The 22,027-nt window shown below is 48.9% G+C and overlaps 1 protein-coding gene across 3 annotated transcripts; it reads right to left on the bottom strand.

The window, feature by feature from the left end:
• Positions 1–4,532: 4,532 nt before the first annotated feature.
• LOC123034523 (zinc finger protein CKR1-like) lies at positions 4,533–21,554 on the bottom strand. Of its 3 annotated transcripts, none has more exons than XM_044451929.1 (3): positions 21,469–21,554; positions 12,789–12,912; positions 4,533–6,289 (listed from the first exon to the last, which is right to left on the bottom strand). In XM_044451929.1, exons 2-3 carry the CDS (start codon positions 12,874–12,876, stop codon positions 4,809–4,811), a joined length of 1,569 nt encoding a protein of 522 aa, XP_044307864.1. In that variant the 5' UTR covers positions 12,877–12,912; positions 21,469–21,554; the 3' UTR covers positions 4,533–4,808. The 3 variants fall into 3 exon arrangements, with proteins under 3 accessions (XP_044307864.1, XP_044307862.1, XP_044307863.1); XM_044451927.1 differs by having other exon boundaries at positions 4,534–6,289; positions 21,473–21,554; XM_044451928.1 differs by having other exon boundaries at positions 4,534–6,289; positions 12,789–12,909; positions 21,473–21,554.
• Between the last annotated feature and the right edge of the window lie 473 nt (positions 21,555–22,027).

The raw sequence follows: 22,027 nt of genomic DNA, 5'->3' as shown, positions 1-22,027 counted from the left end.
TGCAGGTTGTGAGAAGTGGGCTTTGCAGGACGATCCTGCACCAGGTCTCTGTGCTAGTCTGATGCAGTTCCAGAGTTTTGTGACTGGGAGCCACTCAAACATGTAGGTGTGTACTTGTACCTGCAGATCACAAAGAGGAAGGTCAAGATCTCTTCTTGCTGATAGCAGAGTGTAGGACAAGGAATAATCAGTTCAAGTTGTGACAACCCAGATTCAGGCTGGACATCAGGAAAAGCTTCCCACTATCAGAGCAATATGACAGTGGGACCAGCTGCCTAGAAGTGGTGGGCTCCCCCACACTAGACATTCAGAAAGAACCTGGACAGCCACCTGAGTGGGATGGTGTAATGTGGTGTCCTGCAGCAGCAGGGGGTTGGACCTGATGGCTCACTTGGCCCCTTCCAACTCTGCTATTCTATGATTCTGGGATCAGCTCAGTCTCTGTCTCATGAAGTGCCATAAGTAGCCGACTCTCTGGCTCAGCCACTGCTTTGCAGGTGTTGTGCCTGGTGGATCCTGGAGGTCCGGGTCTTGTCCTGGCCTTGAAAAAGAGCTCGCTCTCCTCCTCCTGCCTCCACTTGCTTGCCTCAGCTTGTTTGCTCTGTTTCTCTTTTAGGTGCAAGGTGTAGACAGTCCCGGTTAAGGTTTCTCCCAATACTCCTCCCTGCTTGAGCCTTTGCTTCCTTTTTCCATGCACTCCGTGGCCTTTCCTGCCCCAGCTTTTATCCTACTTTCTCTTGCCAAGATGTGTTTCAAAAAATCTCCATTTTTGGAGGCAGAATAAATTCGTGTGTGTGTGTGTGTGTGTGTGAGACACGTGCCTTTTGCAGAATTCAGTGTGATTGCAATAGTAGTTTGGGGGTCACTGAGCATTACATTCAGATGTCTCCATCTAGCAGCCATGCAAATTAAGGGATGGAGGAAGCAGGTGACTGAGACAGAGGTGGGAAGCAAGCCCTGGAGCTCCGGTGCTTCTCCCACCCAGGGAGTCCAGCACGGGGAGGCAAGCCTGGCTCCATACCAGGAAGCCAGCTGGACCCCTTGGCCACCCCTCCCCCCCCCCCAGGGCTCTCAGGTGCCCATTCAAGGCAAGCCTCTCCAAGCTCTGTACATCCTCGCTGGTTCATTCGTCCCCCACCTCCCTCGCGTGACAACTCCAGCTAAGATGGAGGGGACAAATAGCCGTTGCCAGTCTCCCACCCCCGCGAGTCCTGCCTCAACTCTGGGGCAGGAATTCCTGCTGAAGATGGTGGGGTTTTGCCTGGGGTGCCCTCTCCCCACCGCCCCAAACTGAGCTTCGGCAGGTTGTCACAGATGCCCCAAGAGCCCCGTTCCCAGTCGCCCTCCCAAAGGAGAAGCCGCCTCTACACCCAAACTTCAGCCCACTAGCCCAGGCCCTTCTCCTCAGCAAATGCAGCGGAGGGGTGGTGGGGTGGATCTTTCCCCCACACACACAGTCAGAAAGTTGCAAGCTGCTTCACTTCTGGGGGCTGCAAGGGGGCAGGAAAAATGAAGCCATCTAAGCACTGCATGGTAACCCTGCCCTGTGCGTGCATTACAAAAGCTGCAGTACAGAGCAGGACAACAACTCCCATTATCCATCACCAGTAGCTATGTTGCCTAAACCACCAATGAGGCTTGCAGACTAAAACATCAGCGGGACTGCAAATTTCCTCACCTTTGCCTTGGTGCTTTTCTGAACCAAAATAAAACAAAACCAGTCTGTTTTTATCCACCCTGATCGGACAAAGCTCTTGCCATGGTTCCAGCTCACTGCATTCCTTCTAAGACTTTAGCTTAGTCAAGCAAAAGGATTCATTAACCGCCTGGGCTTAACCGCCTGGAAGCCATGCCGGGACCCCAGCATGGTGGGACTGCTGTCGCAGCCTCGCTCTGGACTTGGACTGCAATCCAGTGGGGGTTTGTGCTCCGCTCATGCAAGGCCAACACTTCAGCCCAGGGGTGGCAAGACTACACTTTTCTAGAAGTTACCGGGCCTCGGCTCTCCTCAGCACCAGTCAATATGGTCAATGGGCAGAGATCTAGGAAGCTGGAGCTTAAAAGGACCTGCAAGGCAATGAGTTTCTCTTGGGTAAAGTGCTTTCAGTGCACCTTGCTGGAGCTATACCAAGCAAAAGCAACTTCGTGCTCTCTGGATCTTTTGGACTAGAATTCCCATCAGCCCCAACCAATAGCCAGGGATTCCAGGAGTTGGGGTATGAATGTCTGGAGTGGAGTTTCCACCCTCTGCTCTGTGTGAACAGGCCCAGGGTTCTCACATGCATCAGGGAAAAAAACCCAGACTCACCTGATGTACATTTTGTCTTACTTTTATTACTCCTAACCAACAACAAAGAAATCAGAGCTCAGAAACTTGGTTTTTCCTCTACAAGTCAGTTGGAGGGAAGGGGCCCTAAACAGAAAGATGCTTGCTTGCATGGAATCAAAACAAAAAGGGAAGGGGGGGAAGCAACTGTGGGACCTTGTGGAGAACAGACATCCCCAAGGTAATGAAGTAAAAAACCTGATGCTGAGAGGCAGAACAGAGGGAAGCCGGCAGGGAAGGGCAGGGCAGGGCAGCAAGACAAGAGGCCGGGATACAGTGTTAGACGCAGGGACCGCGCCAGCGCATTTGCTAGCCATGCCAAGCAGGTGCTGTGGCCCTTGACCCCGCGCACGCAGCATGTCGGGATTGGCCTCCAGGTCTCTCCCTTCCATTCCAGACATTTCAGGCCATCACAGGATTCTGAGGTAGGTGTTGGGAGAGCAGTAAGCCAAGGAACAGCAAGGTCACCACCTTAGTGACAGAAGGAAAGAAAGCCCCCTCCCACCCCCAGTGTTTCTTCCACTCGCTTAGCCCCACTCACTCCCACATACTGGGGGAATCAGGGCCCCCTTCATAGCCCATCAGAACAGGGGGGCAGATTCTATCTGCACAACCCCACCAAGCATAGGGACAATTCCACCATTCACAGCCTCAGCTGGGAGTACCAACTCACCTCTCCTCGTGAGCAAGTTCTTCCAAATCCACTGTGGAGGGGCTTCAAGTCTTCAGCAAGGCCTTTCTTCCCTCTCCCAGCTGTGCTGCCTTACAGTCGTGTACCCCGGGGGGTCAACCATGCAGGGTAGGCTGGCATTTCCTTCCCTGCCCTTCAAGAATGTACCCCCCTCCACCCATGCAGCAATTTCTCACCTGCCTTCTTCCTGGTGGAGACCCAAGCTCTGCCTCATTGCCCCTCAGGCCTCCCTCTCAGTAAACACAACAAAAGACCTGAACTTTCGTAACCCTGGGCAGAAATGCGTGCGCGTATACTGTCAGTTTTCCTTTCCTTTGTTAAACCCTCTACCAAGATAGGAAGAATCCCAGGAGTGCAGGTTGTCTGGACTGCTGGAAATGAGATCCAGCCATTTAGGAAATCTGAAAGTTTTTAAGAAGGTTGGTGCAGGACTGATGCAAGAGGGCCGCTCGCTCCCTCACCAAAACAGAGGCTGGCGCTGCCCAACACCGATTCTGAATCTCTCCCATCATCCTTGTGGCACACCAGCAAGCTTGCTCCTTGTTGCCAAAGCTGGGTCCCTCCAGAAGCCTCATCTGGATTGCTCTCTCTCACTATGTCGCAACCTTTGGCAATCACTTCCCTAGACTCAGGCAGCTTTCTCCACTGTCACCTCAAGCAGCAGGTCTACCCACACGCACACACGCACAAATCAATGCCTGCAGCCGAACTACCAAGAACCCCTGGGCAAGAGCACCAGAAACGGGACCATGCAGCTCCACTGTGGCTCATACGCCCAGCACTGCTCCTTCCCCAAGTTTCTAAAGAAGAGCCAAGCGTCTCCATTCTCTTGGCTCCTTCGGGTTCACGGTGAAGAAATCACCAGGCATTTCTGAGTTTGGAGGAAGTCCTTTACCCACCACCAACTTGGTAAGCAGAACTGAACTGCTGGGATTCCCAGAACGCAGGGAAACCAAATGGAGTTTCTCATCCATGTAGAAACTGCGGATGAAATCACGTGGCGTGATTTAGCCAATGCTGCAGTCTGACCTCAGACAGTCTCTGGATGCTCCGTACTCGCGCGCGGCTTGCTGAATGCAGCTGGCCAGCCCTGCACAGGGGAGCTATCGCAGGGCCCGCGACACCGAGATTCGTCGAACTGGGTAAGTCAATAAAGCTTTTTCCTCCACATTAAAGAGGCTTGCAAAAGTTCCATTTTCACCTCCCTGTGAATTCTTTAGCTGCTAGTCAAGTCCAAGTCTGCCTCAGCCGGACGCTTAAGGTTTGGAGGTCAGTCCTTGACGTTTGTTAAAGCTTTGTTGTCCAGAGTTCAAAATTATAAAGTGGGGTGGAAGGGATTTCAGTCTATCCCAGGAAAGGTTTCTGATGCATAAACATAAAGATGGTCAGTAAAGCTTTTTTCTCCCAAAGTTTGTTTGGGGCATATGTACAGTGTCAAACAAATTTATAGATTCCATACCAGGATCTATTTCCAATGTGTACATGGTTGCTTTTTTTTTTTTTTAACTTCAACAGGTCTTGTCCCCACCCCCCCCAAAACCCTCACCCCGGCATCAGCTACACCCCTCCGTCCTTGCGTTTCTATGAGCTTCTCATTTGTACTGTGCATTTTCTGAAAAATTCCTCAACTGAGTAGAGATCACTGGGTGCCGCTGCAAGATTCAGATCAGCACTGAAGTTACCCCATAATCAGAACATACAGAAGGGCTTCTCTCGTGTGGATTTCTAGATCGCCAAATGCAGAAAAGCACGATCCCTCTCACACCTCCGGCCCGGCGAGCTGCACACTCCTTACGGGCTCTCCTTCATGTGGCACCTCTGATGCTTCAGGAGGTTGGCCCGGCGGGTGAACCCCTTCCCACAGTTGGAGCAGCGGTAGGGCTTGGTTCCAAAGTGGGTCCGCTGGTGGATGATGACTTCCAGGGTGGTGCCGAAGCTGCGGCCGCACTCGCTGCACTTGTAGGGCCTCTTGCCCAGGTGGCTGCGCTGATGCTTGAAGAGCTGGGACGTCTGGCTGAAGTGCTCCGGGCAGTCGGGGCATTTGTAGGGCTTCTCGCCCGTGTGGATCCTCTGATGCCTCTCGAGGTGGGAGCTCCAGGCAAAGCTCTTGCCGCAGTACTGGCACTTGTGGTTCTTCTCCATGGCGTGGCCCCGCTGGTGGGCCAGGAACGCCGAACTGTCCCCGAAGCGCTTGTCACAGTCCCCGCACTTGTAGGGCCGCGTGTGAGAGTGCGTCTTGTTGTGCTGGAGCAGATGCACCTTCTGGGCAAACTTCTCCCCGCAGGTGGGGCAGGGGAAGGGGCGCTCGCCCGTGTGCACCCGGCGGTGGCGCTCCAGGTGCGAGGCCCACACGAAGCCCTTCCCGCACTCCTCGCAGAGGTGGGTGCGCTCGCGGCGGTGCCCCCGCTGGTGCCGCATCAGCGTCTGCCGGCTCCGGAAGACCTTCCCGCAGTCCTCGCAGCCCAGGTGGGTCTTCTTGTGCTCCTCCAGCTCGGCGATCTGCGCAAAGCTCCTCCAGCAGGCCGGGCAGTTGTAGGGCCGCTCGCCCATGTGGTTGCGCCGGTGCTTGGCCAGGTGCGCGCTCTGGCTGTAGGTCTCCCCGCACTCGGGGCACTTGAAGGGCCGCTCCCCGGTGTGGACCCGCCGGTGCCGCTCCAGGTGGGACGCCCAGATGAAGCACTTCTCGCAGTCGACGCACTTGTGGCGTTTCACGGCCGTGTGCCCCTTCTGGTGGTTCTCCAGGGCGGAGCTCTGGGCAAAGCGCTTCCCGCATTCGGCGCACTTGAAGGGCTTCTCGAGCAGCTGGGAGCAGCGGTGCTGCAGGAGGTGGAAGTTCTGGCTGTAGGCCTCCCCGCAGTTGAGGCACTTGAAGGGCTTCTCCCCCGTGTGCATGCGCCGGTGGCGCTCCAGGTGCGAACTCCAGATGAAGCACTTGCCGCAGTCGGAGCACTGGAAGGGCTTTTCCCGCGCGGCGTTGGCCTCGCTCCGCTGGCGGCCCCTGCCGGTGGTGTGCAGGATCCGCGTACAATCCGAGCAGCGGCTCTCCAGACTTTTCTTCAGTGCGTGGCCACGCTGGGTGGCTTTGTCCTTCTTAACCACCGGCGCGATTTTCGGTGGCTCAGGAGCAGCCCGGTGTACCAAGGGCATGATCCGCCTGTGGGTGCTTTGAGATGTCCCAGGACGCAACTCCTCGGGGCCTTCATCGTCCTCTTCTTCATCATCTTCCTCCTCCTCCTCCTCATTGTTATTGCTATTCAGCAGTTTATCAGCAGCTGAGAAAGACAGGCATACACAAAAATCTTAGAAAAACTATTTTCTTCATCCTGTTTCTAAGCTAACATAATCTTCTTCATAACCATTACTATTTATGAGTTGTTTCTCAGTACAAAAAGTAATCTCAAAGTGATACACAAATACAGAAGTCCATAAGTTAATATAACAGGAAATGGACACCTAAATCCAAACAAACCACAACCAGCACAGTACAAGTAAAAATAAGCATAAACATAACCTCAAACAAACACAACTGCAACCTTTTTATTTTCCCATTATTTTAAGGATGATAGGTTTTAATGTGGGTTTGATTGGAATAATTCAGATGCTTGCTTCATTTTATGTTACTCTGTTTTTAATTGTAAGACCATCCTGAGACTTTAGTAGTTGGACAGCATATAAAAGGTTTAAATAAATGAATAAATAAAAAACAATCTGCTTTTTTCAATTTTAATGTCTCAACTGCTAGCAGGTTTGAACTGCTGCAGTTTAAAAAATTTTAATGGAAACATTTAAAAAACTGTATTATATTGCTTTTTCTGTACACATTTTAATTAATATTTCTGTAGGACAATATAGGTTATATGCTTAACATCAAAAACCCAGGACAGAAAAAAATATACAAAAAGGAACCCTCGTTTGCTCTTCTTTATTTCCTTACCATGCCCTGCCTTAAACCCATGAGAAACTGCAAGACTATTTTTAAATTTCTGTACATCACCTACTGATTTTAGGCTTGTTATTAACAATTGTGTGAAGGGGGGAGTGTGCCAAGACTGAATGAAAACTCATGAGTGTATAAATTACAATGCTGAGCATATATACAGACCTCCTAATTCCAGCAGAGATCAGTGTTTCCCCCACCCCAGCACCAGTGCCCACAGTTCCACCACATCTAAATGCCCCCCAAACCCCTCACATGCCCCAACTCTACAGAGAGTGGGCCATCTTGAAAACATGCGCAGAATTTCTCCTTCATCCATGGACTACAAGCAAAATCTCCATCCTGCTCTCTTCACGGAGCAAACATGCAGGCCAGACCAAAACCCCCAAACACAAACCCCAAGCAGGCCAAGCGCCCGGGTTGCTAGCAGAGGGCCCAGCAAGAGCTGCAGGGCTCAGGAAGGAGGGTGGGCAGGGGACTGGGTGGGGATGGAGAAAGCAGCAACTATACAGGGGCTCGAACAGATCCTTAGCAAGTGGGAAGTGGGGCTGCAAATGAGGAGGAGGAGGAAGGGAAGGAAAGAAGGGGAGACAGATTAGCAAACACTGGGGTGTTGCAGCCTTGTTAGGCCTGAGGCCCTACTGATGTGTGGGGCAACAGCCCCCTGGCTGGGGATGCTGGGGGTTGCACTCCAGGACATCAGGAGGGCACCCAGTTGGAAAAGGCTGATATTGAAAAGAGGAATAACAATGCATGGAAAGCAAACGTTAACAGCAGCCACTTTTCAGAAAGCATCTAACAAAATCCCACCCTTCACAGCCTCCCACTTTTCACTTATTCATTAACAAATCCTACTAACCGCGGGTGATGGGAACGCTGAAAACAGGATCCTCAGTCCATGCTTTTCCTCCTCTTCCTCGTCTTCTCCTCCCCCTCCCTCTTCCTCTTCCCCTTCCCTCCATTAAAGTAGCCAGAGTTTCTACCTTTTCCTCTCCAGGAGGGATGAAGGCAATTTATTGGCTGGACAGACCACTTGCCTGGTGGGTGGGGCTTTGAAGGAGCATCCCCCCAGCACAGGAAAGGGGAGGCTTAACCCCTTTGCCTTGTTTCCAGAAAAAAAACCAAACCCACCAACCCCCAGATCTGCTGCCCTCCCCCTCCCCACTCTTAGAGGAAGTGGGAAGGTTCAAAAATTCCGATATGGGTGGAAGGAACCTCCCCAGGACTTCCAAGCTACCTGCCCTACCAAATAGGGAAGGGTAGGAAGATGTTATGGGCAAATGTACATTTTTAAGGTGCACTGACAGAACATGGTATTTTAAAGCTCTGGTCAGGGGAAAAAATATTCTTTCTAGTTCCTGAAAAATCTAAGATAGTACAAAACATTGTTGTTGGAAAGAAAATCTAGATGGTTTATGAAGCTGTAAAGTTAAATAAGGGGCCTGATTTCATACTGCTGTTGTAGAAAGTCTAATTGGCCAGTCTAATTGGCTCCAGGTGCAAGCACCCTGAAGGGCAGCAAAGGTTAAAAGGCACTGCAACCCCAAGCTTATACCCAAGAAAACAGGGTGCTCTTAGATATGTACAGCACATACAGAATGTATAGCTTGATATGCATGCCACTGAACAGAAAGAGCAGCTTTGCCTTGTCTTCTTGATTTATAATCTAAACTTTAATAGTGGAGGTGTCTCTTTAGCTAGGTGTTTAAGGTTGTTTAAGGTTGTAACCCTATACCTGCTTGGTTGAGAGCAAACCCCACGGAATTCAATAGGTCTTCCTCTATGTAGAAATGTCCTGAGCTGCATTAGGAGCCAGCTTCTAGCCCAAGCCTTTGCTGCCCTAGTTTAAAGATTGCTTTTGCATCTCTGATTGATTTTAAAATAAGTCCTACTCTTAGTTTTCTGCCAGAGTATGAAGCGTTTCATGTTTGAAGTTACAGAAATTACGCTGACATGTTAACAAACTGAACATGTTGTGTGATAAGTGTTGAAAGGGCAGAAACAACTTTGTTTTTTTAGGGCTCAAAGGAATGCCCCTTATGAATGCTCACTCTGGCTTTGGAAGGCCCCGGGGAACAACAAGGCTGCCTTCCTCAGTGATGGTGATGGGGCCATTGCTGCCGGCTCTTTAGCAGGGCCTCCTCTTCCTTGCAAGCAGCACTATCCTTGGCTTGAGAGGGCAGGAGCCCCAGGCCAGGGCGGCAGGTGCCTCCAGGGCTTCTCCTCCCCCTCAGTTACCTGGACCACAGGCAGAGGGAGGTGAACAAGCAGCCTGCTGGGAGGGGTAAGGAAGGGAGGCAAGTCTGGGAAGCACTTGCTTGCCCCGGGGCCTCGCTGGTAAGCGCCCGCCCATGGCCAGCTCTGTAGTTGGTGCATTTTGAAGCCCCAGCACTGGCCACAGCTATCCTGCAGCCAAGGCCTCACAGACTGCACAACAAGAACCCAAGTCTCACTTTCTCGAACGCCTTGGAATGAGTGGTGAGCCCAGACTGGGATTTGTCCCAGTTATTCAAACATCCCCTTTTCTGAGGCAGGATCCTCTGTGCTGGCTTTGAGACGATCCCTAAAGCCTTTTCATGTCTCCAGCCTGGTTTCCAAATGCTCACGGGCTGTGTTTTAGCAAAGGTTTACCAGTTGCTGTTATTTAAAATGCTGATCTTGCTCTGTTTCTTGTTGCAATAAGGTGACACTTTATTATCTTGTTGCTTTGCTAACTGCTTTGTAAGCTGCTTGGAAGGGTAAAGGGTGAACAGCAGTGGAAGGTGGGGCAGAAATTCAGTTCTTTCCCCATTTGATTCAGCTTCCCCAACTGACACTTTCCCTACTCTTATCATCCATTTGCCTCCACTGCATACCCAACGTGGGTGGGGGAGGCCAGCACTTGATGCCACCAAGGAGAGGAGCACTGTGCTGCGCTTGCAAGGGAGAAGCTCAAAAGCGTGCCAGTTGGCAACCCAATGCCTTTTCTGGAGTTGCTTGAAAGGACAGATGGATGTAAGTGAAGCTAAAGTCCCCCCATGCATACCTTCAGGAATATCTGACTTTTTAAAATCACCCTGTCACATACACTCTCCAAATGGTTAAAAGGGCAGTATTGAAGTTCAACTCTGTATCTTGGCTAGCCAGGTTTCAAAGTAAAGCTGCTGGCTGAAATGTATCTACAACTTGGCCTTACTTCCAAGTAAAGATAAGCACATCTGAAGTGCAAATCCAATCAAACTCCCCATTCTTTCCTTTCTTGTAGTGTGTAGCTTGGCTTACTTACACAAGTTACCTAGAGCGAAGTGTTCCACAGCCCCCCTTTCTGTGGTGCACCCTCTCTCTGCTTTGGGGTTGGGTGCACAGATTGCTTGATGGGTGGCCCTGCCTTCAGAAAAGCAGGCAGACAATCCAAGGGGCTTTCCGCACATCCTTTTCCAGCTCTAGGCATCTGGATCAGTTTCAGTCTGTGCAAACAGGTTAAAAGACAGGCTCTGTCTGCTCCACACAAGGCACCTGGTTTGCACTTATGCCAACCTTGCTGCAAATTACTAGAGGTTGCAATCACATGCAGTATTACTCATAAAATGAACCCCATAAAATAGCAATTTATTTATTACAAATTCACCTGAGGAAATATGCATGTAAAGCTGGACTAATTCCTGAGAAAGTATGTACAGAATGGGATTAAATGTTTAGGCGATGAGAAACTGACAGCCCTATCCATGATCTGTTGGAAGTAACTCCCTGTGATTTCAGTGGCATAATAACTCTGTAACTGCCATGAGCAATCACAGTCCTGAGATCTGTCTTGGTTCTTATAATGTGGGGGGAAGGAAGAAAGGCAGCCAGCTTGGGGCCATGGGGAACCAAGGTCAAACCTCCTGCACATCCATGCTTTCAAGAACTTTGGCCCATCCTGCTCCAGTATGTTCCTGGCAGATAGCAGCTCAATGCCTAACAGTCAAGATCCTCCAACTCTTTCCAGCACTGATACCCAGACGATGCTGCAACAGACGCCAGATCCTTGAAGTAGGAAAATCTTAGCCAATGTCGCCTGATCACAGGCCCTGTGAAGGATACTTTTCACTCCCATATTTACTTGACTGGTTAAGGAACGGATGGGGCTGAGAACTGGAGATGAAGACATATGGACCACTCATAATCAACCCCCTTTCCACTAAAAGGTTAATACAGATGCCTGCGAATCACTAAAATAAAAGCTCTCCTACCCCACCCACCCAAACACCGTTGCCTCTCAAGTCCCTGCAGTTTATGGGGGGGAACCCCAAGTAACTCTTTGTGTGTCTGCACACGTGCACGCACATGCTTTTTCACAGCTTCTGTCTCTGTTCCTGCTGCAGATGAGATCATTTGGCACGCCCAGTGTCTCGCTCTGCAGGAAGCCTGAGTCTTCCTGCACTCAGCTCTGGCACACCCTGAGCTTTGGGGAAAGTGTTGGTGAGCAAGGGGATGGGAGCCAGCAGGAAAGCCCTCGGGGTGTCAGGATGCCAGCTGAAGGTATCACCCCAGCTCTGTGAAATGGGCCAATCCCCACCCCACCCCCTATTCTTGGGGGGGCATTATCTGTGGTATTGGCTGCCTCAGAGCTACAGCAGGGATGCAGAACCTGGAGACCAGATCCAACCCTTGTGCATTCCCCTTTCCCTCAGCCCCACCTTCTTCCCCCCAAATACTGATCTGGCAATTTCCCAGCATCCCACCCCCAATTCTAAATGGTTGGAATGCTTCTTCTAAGGCCCAGTTATGGGCAATATGAGCAACAGGCCGGGTTTTCTGTATTTTGTTCCTGACCTTCCACACTTGCACTCTTGCGCTCACTCACGTATTAAGCAGAGTTGCTGCTGCCTCGTTCAAGATGCTATCATTCCACGGGACCAGCCAATGTGCTTTGGGAGCCCCCTGGAGGCCAGCCTCTGTTTGCTCCTCCACACAAATCAGCTTCCCCACACTGAAAGGCAGCACCTCCAGTCTGCCACCAGATACCACGCCAGAAAGGGAGGGAAACCTGACTATGCGCCAGCTGGGTTTCCCAGCTCCCCGGGAGCCGAGAAGCTGAGAATTCTCAGACACTCTGAGCATCCCACTGCCTCCAAGCAAGCCAAGCCAACATGAATGCGAACACATGCAGTCTGCTCAAGGAGTCTGAGAGGGGCCTGGATTGCATCCTTCTTGGAATGTGCATCCCAGCATGGAATGCTGTGCATAATACCCAGTGTGTGGAAAACAGCTTCTGCTGGAAGAATTCCAGGCAGGGGCCTCCAGGGGCCTAGAAATCTGACACCAGCACCTCAGTATCTGAAGTGCTTATTCAAGGCTTGCCGTTGCCAGAGCAGCCGACCGCCAGCTCATAGGGACCGAAGTGTGTGTGCACACACAGCACACACTTGCGTGTTCTTTTCTTCTAGCAAGGTCTTAACTACTGTGGCGCCTGAGAAAGTAAGATGTCCCTGTCAATGCTCTTAAGACACTTAACTCCAAGCAGCTCTACCCCAGTCCCTTTTATATCCACCATGTCCCTGCACGGTCAGTGAAGCCAAGAAAACAGTGACTGGCCCAGGGCGCTCAGTGAGGATTGGCGCTGTCACCCTGGTCCAGTGTTCAGGCCAATGAGCCATGCAGGCTCCCGCGTGGCGCTCTCAGCGCTTTCCCTGGAAGGCCCCACCAGGTCTTCGTTCCTTTTCGTGGATGCCATGGGAGACGCTGCTGCCTCCCAGAACAGCAGCTGCTGCTGGGTTGCACAGGAGAGATGGAGCTGTGCCAGCACGGATAAGCCGAAACCAAGGAAGCTGAATAGCTGCAAGAGTGGAAGGAAAGCGGGGAGCCACCCTTACCGAGAGACATCAAAGTCTCGTAGCTCTCTTGCATGACATCCCGATACAGGGCCCTCTGGCGGTGGTCCAGGTACACCCACGGCTCCATGGCAGAAGGGTCTTCTCAGAGGCTCACCAGCACCTACTGACAAAAATCAGATCCATTCAATGCCTGTCCTTCTACTGGTGTGTGCTACTCAAGAGCAAGCCCTCCCCACCCCAATGCCCCCCCAGACATGCTTGACTACAACTTCCATCTTTCCCAAACAGCTTGACTTAGGGTTAGGATGGATCTTGAATTTCTCACAGGGTATTTGTAGCTGAGTAAAGATCCTCAAGAGCAGGAATGGGCAAAAGGAAGATTGGCAGCTCTCTAAATTATTTGCTGCAGATTGACAAAGATTGTTAAGCCCGTTCTTTATTGAAGCGCAACAAATAAAACCCTTTGCCGCCATTAAAAAGTAGGTTGCTGAAATGGAAAATAATTAACAGGAAGCTTTAGGGGCAAAGCACAAGTGGATTTGCATGTAACAGGATTGCAAGCTAAGCTTTGGTACTGAAAACAAATTCCTGGGTAAGCATATGCTCAGTGGCACGCTTGACTCGTATTTCTAGGGCTGAAATAAACATGCTTATTGAGGACCGACTTCTAAATAAACTTCCATAGGACTGTATTACAAGTGTATGCTGTATCCTTCCCAGATGCTAGTTTGGTGCTGGCTCTGGGAGATGAACTGAAAAACAAAACAGATCGCACAAACCTACCTCTGCCCTTTTTCCCTTTACAAGAGCTATGAACTCTCTGTACTGCTGAGCTGGGAGAAAAAGGGAGACATGTGCTGAAGCTCTTTATTGTAGGTTGAGGTTAGAATTCCAGCTTTATTCACAGCAATGTAAGACAATGTTCTAGCCCCCATGACTAGGAGATAAATTTGAACATATACTGGCAACACCTGATATAGCTCTCGGGCCTAAACCACATGTGCCCTCCACTGCTGTGTAGAAACAAGTTTTGTTCTGGAAATGCTACATTAAGTATGGGACAACATTTCATGTAGCTATTCAGTGAACTCAACTTGTTCTCAAGGCACAAAATTTAATTTTAGCCTAACTTAGAACACTAACGGGCAAAGAAACAGCCTCTCTCTCTTCTGATTGTATTGACAAACAGCAGGCTAATGGAGAAGAGGAAGAACTGGAGCCTTCATCCAATGCAATGCAAGCGGGCTTCTGCCTATGTAGTGGGCCTTAGCCCTGCTCTGCTTCCACAACACCTCCTCTGGGTGTGTGAGGACACCACCAGATGGACCGCATTAGATATGACCCCATAATTAAAGGCCTGTCCACTGTATTTAGTGTATACAGGAAGGCTAAGGTTTAAATATCTTCCCCAGACATTCTTAGATGTGATTCAGCTCACTAAAGTGTCAAGCATGTACAGAGCTGTGTGTTTCCACTGGCCCATACAAGTTCCAAAATAGTCAGGCACTTCCACAATAGCCTAATGACAAGGTATGTACATGGGTTTTCAAAAACCACGTAACAGTTTAAACATGCAACACACGTTTTTCCTCCTAATAGCTGCCAGTACTCCAGCAAAGAGCAAGCCAAATGAGGGATGCAAAATGTCCAGAAATGTTGAAACGATGAGAAACATGCATGCGTGCACACATGTACGTTCATACACAATTTCCCACTGGAGAGGAAAACAGGTATTCTGGGGGAAATGGAAACATATGCAACGCTTATTTGCCCATCAAACCTAAACTTATTTTACTGCTTTAACCACATAAATGCATCACTCAGAACTTAGCATATGAGCTTGTGATAATTGGCACACTTACCACATTTACTGAATGATCTTATGCATGTTTACTCAGGGAAGACCCAGGCTTGCTTATATTAAGTGAGCATAGTACAAATGCCTTCATTTTTACAAGCAGAATTGTGAACACCACCACTACTAGAAAGAGTTAGAGTCTGTTGTGCCTGGGCTGGGTGCAGAAATGGATCCAGTGCCACGTCCTAACTGTGTTCATATACTATACAGTACATTTTCTTCTCTAATGCTGCATAAGCTATGCTTCATCTAACATTAAAACAATATGACACATTTTGAGGGAGTAAAAAGCTTAAAATGCATTTCACTCGTTCCTAAAGAAATATTTCATAGGAGTGTTTTTTTCCAATGATTCCCCAAATTTCCATTTTTCCAATAGATGTTTGAAGAAGTCTTCAGGAAAATAAAGGGGAAAAAAATCATTACCCAACCCCCCCCCTTTTCCTATCCCCCCTCCAACCCCCAGGATTTCTCTTTTTGGAAAGGGTGATCCTATGGTCCCTGGACTAGTGTCCCAAGGAACATAGGATGGGCCTGGTAAACACAACCACGGCCAGACACTGTGCTCCAAGGTCAGAAGAGGGAGTCCAAGAGCCAGGCCCAGCCCCTCTGCCTCTGCCTGCAAGAAGGAAGAGTGCTGGCTGCTCCTCCAAGACGGGGAAAGCAGCCTCAGTGGAAAGGGGGGAACCTCAGTGGGCAGAGAGCACAGAAGACTGGAGAGGAGGCCAGAATAGGAGTTATCCTGAGCCTCCACCCTGCTCCCTCCCAAAGTGTGAAAACAGTCCTTTCCTCTCCCAAAATACAGGAAGCCACTGGAACCTTGGAAGCCCCTGCCCATGGGGGCTTCTGAGCTGTCAGGGCACAGTAAATGGGATTGTGCCATGAGTTTGCAACAGCGGGCAAGTCTGTGGGATCCCCTCACCAAGGGCAAAGTGTTAGTTGTCATCCAATGAGGGGGACGTGAGCACCAACGCATGCCTTTCTTTAGATGCCATCAGCCTAGCTCCCCTTCTTACGCTTATGCAGTCACTGCATCCAATGCTATTTCATTTAACAGGTACACAGTGGCCTTGTTGACATACAGTGATCATTCAAACTGTGAGCAAGTGAGCTGCCTCCCATGGGCTTGTCACTTTTATTTCACTTAACATCCCTTGTTCTGTTCCTGGGTTCTCATGGCCCCCAAACCCAGAAACTATGATCTTATTTGCGCATCACAGAGTCAGCTCCTGGGTTGCTTAACCCAGGAATTCCTGAGGACGAGCAGAATGAATTAGCTGTGAGTAAATACTTTCCACTTTTAATAAATGACCATTTCCACTTTTGATGAATAGCCATTTCTACTTTTGATTAATTTGTGAGCTAAACAACCCAGAGTTAGCTGATGGTCTGTTACTGGGTTACATCTAGGTTGTTTAACCCCTCACAACCCAGAGTTTCCAGATCCGGACTTCACAATAACTCAGGTTCCTGGATCAGCTGAAAGCAGAAGTGCCAAGCCCACAGCGAGCAGCACACGGGCTCTTCCTAGATAAAGGCAACCCCTGGGGTAATAATGCAGGCAGTGCTGTTACACCTGCACCAGGGAAGAGAAAGCTATTTAATCAGGGGGTGCAAGAGCACAGAGCACCTCGGCTGCGGCACTGAAATGGGGCGACAGCATCGTTACAGCTACATCAGATCTGCACAAATCTGAGGGAGGCCGAGGGGGTGCTTTGGCAAGATGGGGGAAGCAGCAGCACCAGGCAATGCTACCTGCCGAACTTGAGAATGGAAGGACACACAAAAAACGTTTGCATTATAAAAACAGTAGCTGAAGTGCTTAGGAAGCTCCTGGCTGAAGTGCTTATGAAACAGCAACCTCTCATAGGCTTCTGTTTCCATGGCTGCCAAATTCAATACAGAGCTGACTTCGCGGCTCTTTGAAGGTATTTACACTATAGGTTTACACTAATTTAGCATCAGTGCCTACTTTCTCCATCCAGAAACCCCAGAGACAGTGGTTCCAGGAGTGGAGATGGAAGAAGGCCTCAAAATCATGGCATTTTCACAAAAGTAAGTCTCTTCCAAAGGCGGCCTTGCGGTGACTCCATCAATGGCAGAATCTCTTCACTGTGACTGTTGCCTGATTCCTGGAGTTCTTATTCAACTCACAAAGAAGCAGTACAGCAGGGGGTGAGGAAGATATGAAGTCCTCCAGATGTTGTGGGATGGCAATTCCAATTAGTCCTAATCAGCACAGCCAACAACTGCAGCCCCACAACAGCCAGAGACCCACACTTTGCTCACCCCTGGTTTAGGGTCACTGCTGATTTAGTTTCCCAAATTTCAGAGGTCACTTAATCAAGAAGCAGGGGTTTTTTTAATTGATGCTACTGCATGGCCCATTTCAGCCTCTGGGTCATGTCCAAGGCTAGCTCAGATTGTGATTCTCCTCCCCACACACCCCATAAAGCCAGAAATAGCCCCATCGGCCATATACTGTAGCCTGCTTGGCCCTTTTGGACAGACTGACTTTGCCCAGGACGGCAGAATCTGGAGGCTTGGCTGCATCTCTGCATCGGCAGAGTGCCTTACACAGCTGGCATGCTGAGCCCAGCTCCACTGTGCAAGCCTGCCCAGTCCGTCAGCAGAGCGCTGAGCACCCATCTCCCCTGCCCAAGCTCAGCCCTTGATCTGCTGCACCAAGGGATCCGATGCTGGGTAGTGTGAGTGGGAGGCTGCACTTAAGACTGGGGAGCCTTGGGTGGGAATCCCAGCTCAGCCAAGCTGGGACTCCAACTCGCTTGCTCTTTCTATAGGGGCAGCCTTCCCCAACTTGGTCCCCTCCCAACGCTTTGGACTACAACTTCCGTCATGTCTAACCACTGTCTATGGCAGCTGAAGCGTCTGGAATTTCCAGTCCAAAACAGATGGAGGCCTTGTTTAGGGACAGGCATGCTGGGCCCACCAGATGTTCCAGTCACAATTCCTGACCAATGTCCATGTTACCTGAAGCCTGTGGGAAGTGTAGTGCAGAACGTCTGGAGGCCACCCTGACCCAGCAAGGCAGAGGATGAGTAGACAGGAAAAGGAACGAAGAGACCTCACACCATCCTCAGGTCCTTGGAGGAAGGATGGAATAGATACACCGAGAGATGGTGTAGTTTAGTAGTTAAGGCTGCTGCACCGAGATTCTGGAGATCCAGGTTCTAGTCCAGACGCAGCCATAGAGCTCCTCAGGTGATTTTGACTCCCATGCTAAACTACTTCACAGGGTCATTGTGAGAACAATATGGAGAAGAGGAAGATCATGGTTTTCTCAGAGGAAGAAAGGCAAGACATTAAAGGTAACACTTTTTAAATGCCCAAGAACGTCCTGCTGCACCTAATGGACTGATTCTAACCCCCAGTACACTTAATTTCTCCTTCTACCAGCAGAGTCAGTACCTTGCCAATTTTGACTTGATGAGTGCAAAAGGCATGAAGACTACCAAAAGGTCAATGGAAAAATAGAAAACTTAGTGGCTGGAGAACTCTGCCCTCCCCACCACCCAACCCAACTGTTCAAGGCAAGTTTATTTGCAAAGTGTAGTCCTTACTCGGTTTGGCAATTCTTGCACAATCAGCTATTGGTAGTCAGACAAGCAAATACTATACACAGGGTGTGACCTGCCACTGTTTAGACAGTCTGTTTAAGTACTTCACTTCCAAGGTTTTGGTTAAAACGCACACATACACCCTAACAAAATGGAAAAGCAGGGAGGGAAGCTTACCAGAAATTCCAACACTTGCTTTGCAAAAAGGTTCGAACCTTCTCCCCTGCTCCTCTGAACAGAAGCCTCCTGCTGTTCAGGAGGACCGGATTAAACATTTTGGCAACTGAGGCAGAAAATTCAAATAGTGCCCCATGTTCAACACTAGAGAAATATAATGGCTCAAAACCAACCAAGAGTCTTGTGACACCTTTAAGATTACTACTGCTTTAAAGTACAGATATATTGTGGCATTAGCTTTGGTGGATTACAGTTCACATGACAGAAATTTTATCTGAAACAGTGACCCCTAAACTGCAAAAGTTTATGCTACAATAAAGTACATTGCTTTGGATGCAACGGGCCTTCAAAGTTATCTCACTGGGATAATAAATGAACTAGTAGTTTGTCACCAAAATCCATCACCTCACTCAGCATTTTAAACTGATTTGATTTAAGCTGCTTTTATCATTTTCCAAAATTATGCTGCTTTTATAGCATAAGAAGCTGTCTTCGGAAGACCTCAGCCTTGAAACACAGCTAAGAAGATAATTTTTGAAAATGCCCAATGCTACCAACAGTGATCTTCTAAGCTACCTAGGGCAATCCCATAGATGTGCGCACAAAAGTTCCAGTGAGTTTGATGGCATTTCCTTCCAGTAAAGGTTTTAGGACTGCAGTAATCACAAGGCATAACACTGCATTATTTGTTTTAACCACCACCAGTTTACACTTTTACATCCATACATCACTAATATAACATGTTGGTTGCATCTGCTAACTTTTTGCCAAAAGTTAACTCAAGTACTTCAGAATAGCATCTTGAGGTTGTCCCTCCTTTTTCAAAAAACAAAAAAAAGTTTAGGGTACAATAATCCTATGTCAAGTCAGAAAAGTTCTGCAAATCCTCACATTTCCAGTTAGTGAGGATACAAAGGGTTCTACCCCTTTCTTGTAGATCACTTAATCTTTCAACATCCAAAAATGCATCCAAACAGGCAAAGTTGAGTAATATCTTATTTCAATTTTCTGCTTTGTTATCTAGTCTTCTTACTATTTATTCCATGAGTTTTAAAAAGAACATGTAAGAAACTTTGCCTTGGACCTTTAAAAAAGCTCAAAGTGGGTTATTTAATCTATAAAGTAGATTATTCTTTGTGGTGTAAAGTATCACAAACATTTTATGTATTGATGAATTATAAAAATTGCACTTGTATATAGCTTTCTGTATTTTATGCCTTTATCAATATGGTACCAGCCTATACCTGTTCAGATAGAAAAAAGTTCTACAACTTCTACCAATTAGCACAATTATCATTATTTTCATTTCTATTCCAGCCCACAGCTGAAGCTTTCTAGGTGGTTAGCATTGGCATAATTTTTCTTTTTTCTTGTAATTTTCCTTGATACTGTTACACTATTTGGAGTTGGAAATCCTTGCTGATTGCCTCCAGACCACTCACAGATCCTAAGCTACATTCTGCTCATCCATGAACTAAATGGATATATTTCACATGATCGGCTCACACAAACTAGTCAGATTTTTCTAAAAGGTGGAAAATGTGTATTAATTTTTGGAATATGTTTAATAACAGCATTCAACCATATATCTTCTTTATGTTATGCTGCTCATCATTTTAATTAAGAGCTTTGAATTGATATGTTAAGTTTTTACTTTATGCAAAAGAAATTCATAACATCAGCCAAGAGTCCTGCAGCCCTTTAAAGAGTACAGTGGCTGGCCAAGGGATTCTGGGAGTTGTAGGGCTTTTTCTTTCTAAGCAGTCCTATAGAATTGTCCCCTTAATGACAGACACAAAGAATTAAATGTACAGCAGTATAAAAAGTGTGGTTTTAAAAATTCGGTAATATGTAATATTGTTTTGATACTTCATTTCACTTTATTGATTAAATAACTCCCATTGAGGCTTTTTTAAAAGTTCCAAGGACAAGTTTTTTTACCATTAAAAAATCAGAGGTATTTCTGGAAGAAATAATATGAAGACTAAACAACACGGGAGAAAACTGAGATAAGATATTACATCGTTACTAGTCTGATGAGCTTTTTAGTACTGAAACATCAAGGAAGCCACAAGAAAGGGGTATGATCCTCTGCATCATCCTAAACATACCACAGTTAAAAGGAACGACCATGAAGAAGGATTATTGCAAATTGTCTCCATAGTCCTCTTCAACAGGTTTATACAACTCCTATTCCTAAACTGCAACTCCAGTAGGGCCTTTAACCCCCCAAGTCCGATTGTCCTAGAGACACGTTCGAAAATGCTCCATCGTCGGATTACAAGAGGCAAATTCGAATTAGTTACAGACGTTAAAAAAAATCTAAAAAGGTCTCTGTTGTTAGCATCGCTTCTTCTCCCCACCCCCAAGTCTGCTTAATCCTTACCCTTGTTGCAATCCCACCCACCCCCTGCAGCAAAAGGGCGGTCCCGCAGAGATTCAATCAGGCCAGAGGCGATGTTAAGAATCGGCTCGCTACGACTGGAGCCCCAAATCCTTCAATTGGAGCCCCGAATCTCCGGAAGGCCTCCTGTCCCACCCTCCTATCCACAGGCACTTGCTGAAAGAAAGGTACAGGAGCCCCGATTATCTCCGTTGCGTCTGATCCCCCCGCATTAGCTGATTTTCATCACCGTGTGCTTCTCCCCGACCCCTGAATCCTTTTTCTGAGTTTTATTGCTGAAATCAAATGCCTCCCGCTCCCCTGCCCATGCAGCCCTTTTTACAAAGAAGGAGCCAGGGTCCTTTAAAGCCACAGACTTTAGAGCAAATGCAAATTAGCATAAGCGAGTGTGTGCTCTTTAATCTTTTTGGTCCTGTGGGCCTGAGTCCCGGATCTTTTCGGTACCTAGCACCGCCCCTGCTCACGACGTTCTTCTTTCTCCCGCTCCCCCAAATGAACCCTGATCTGCACCCCTTCCTCCCCATCACGGGGCGCAAGTTTATTTCCATCAGCAGCTCCCTACCTCCCCGCCCCTACGCAACAACAACAAAAAAAGTCCCGGGTGGATGGGGGGGGCGCCATCAGGGCCAATTTGTGCAAAAAGCCCTCCAGGCCCGGCCACGGCGGCCCCTCCCTTTTCTCCACCGACTCGCCTTTGATCACCTACAATCAGCCCGCGGTGCGCCTCCAGCAAGTTTGCAGCTCGGGGGGGGGGGCGTCTCTTTTGCGGGGAGCAGCAGCAACAGCAGCCGCCACTTAAGATTAATCCGGATGTGCAGCGGCGGCCGACTCGCGAAACTCCGCCTCTCTGGCCGAGGCTGCCGGGCGGCGGCGGCGGCAGAGAAGGGAGCAGCTTCCCTTCCTCGAACACGGAGAGGAGCCCTCTGGCGGGCGCGGGCCGAGCGTGGAGCGGGACGACGGGGGCCGGCCCTGGGGGAGCAGGCCCGTTGAAAGGGAGCGGACTTAGGGCGATGCTAACGCGGGGTGCTATCCGCGGAGCTTAAAATCCCATTTGGGAAGCAAACGGTTGTGCGATCTCGCTTTTGCCAGTGGCCGCCAGACGTGGGTCCACCGGAGTGTCCGTACACAACCCAAGTTTGTCTTTAAGCGCAGTTCTATGGTCCAGAGTTTCCAAGGTAGCTTTTGCATCGTTTCCAGAGGGGAAAGGAATCCCGCAGGAGTTCTTAGTTCTCTAACCCACTACAGACCGCTCAACAATGAT

This window comes from Varanus komodoensis, unplaced genomic scaffold (genome assembly GCF_004798865.1).
Source record: "Varanus komodoensis strain SLA01 unplaced genomic scaffold, ASM479886v1 scaffold6_4, whole genome shotgun sequence".
Lineage (NCBI taxonomy): Eukaryota > Metazoa > Chordata > Lepidosauria > Squamata > Varanidae > Varanus > Varanus komodoensis.
The sequence above is the reverse complement of the archived record's forward strand: the minus strand, read 5'-3'. Positions and strand labels throughout refer to the sequence as shown.

Bases quoted from the DNA above. Each gene is read 5' to 3' on its own strand.
- LOC123034523 (XM_044451929.1), bottom strand. From the start codon at position 12,876: ATGGAGCCGTGGGTGTACCTGGACCACCGCCAGAGGGCCCTGTATCGG. The intron at 6,290-12,788 runs GTAAGGGTGGCT...TGTCTTTCTCAG, and splicing joins CGAGACTTTGATGTCTCTCG to CTGCTGATAAACTGCTGAAT.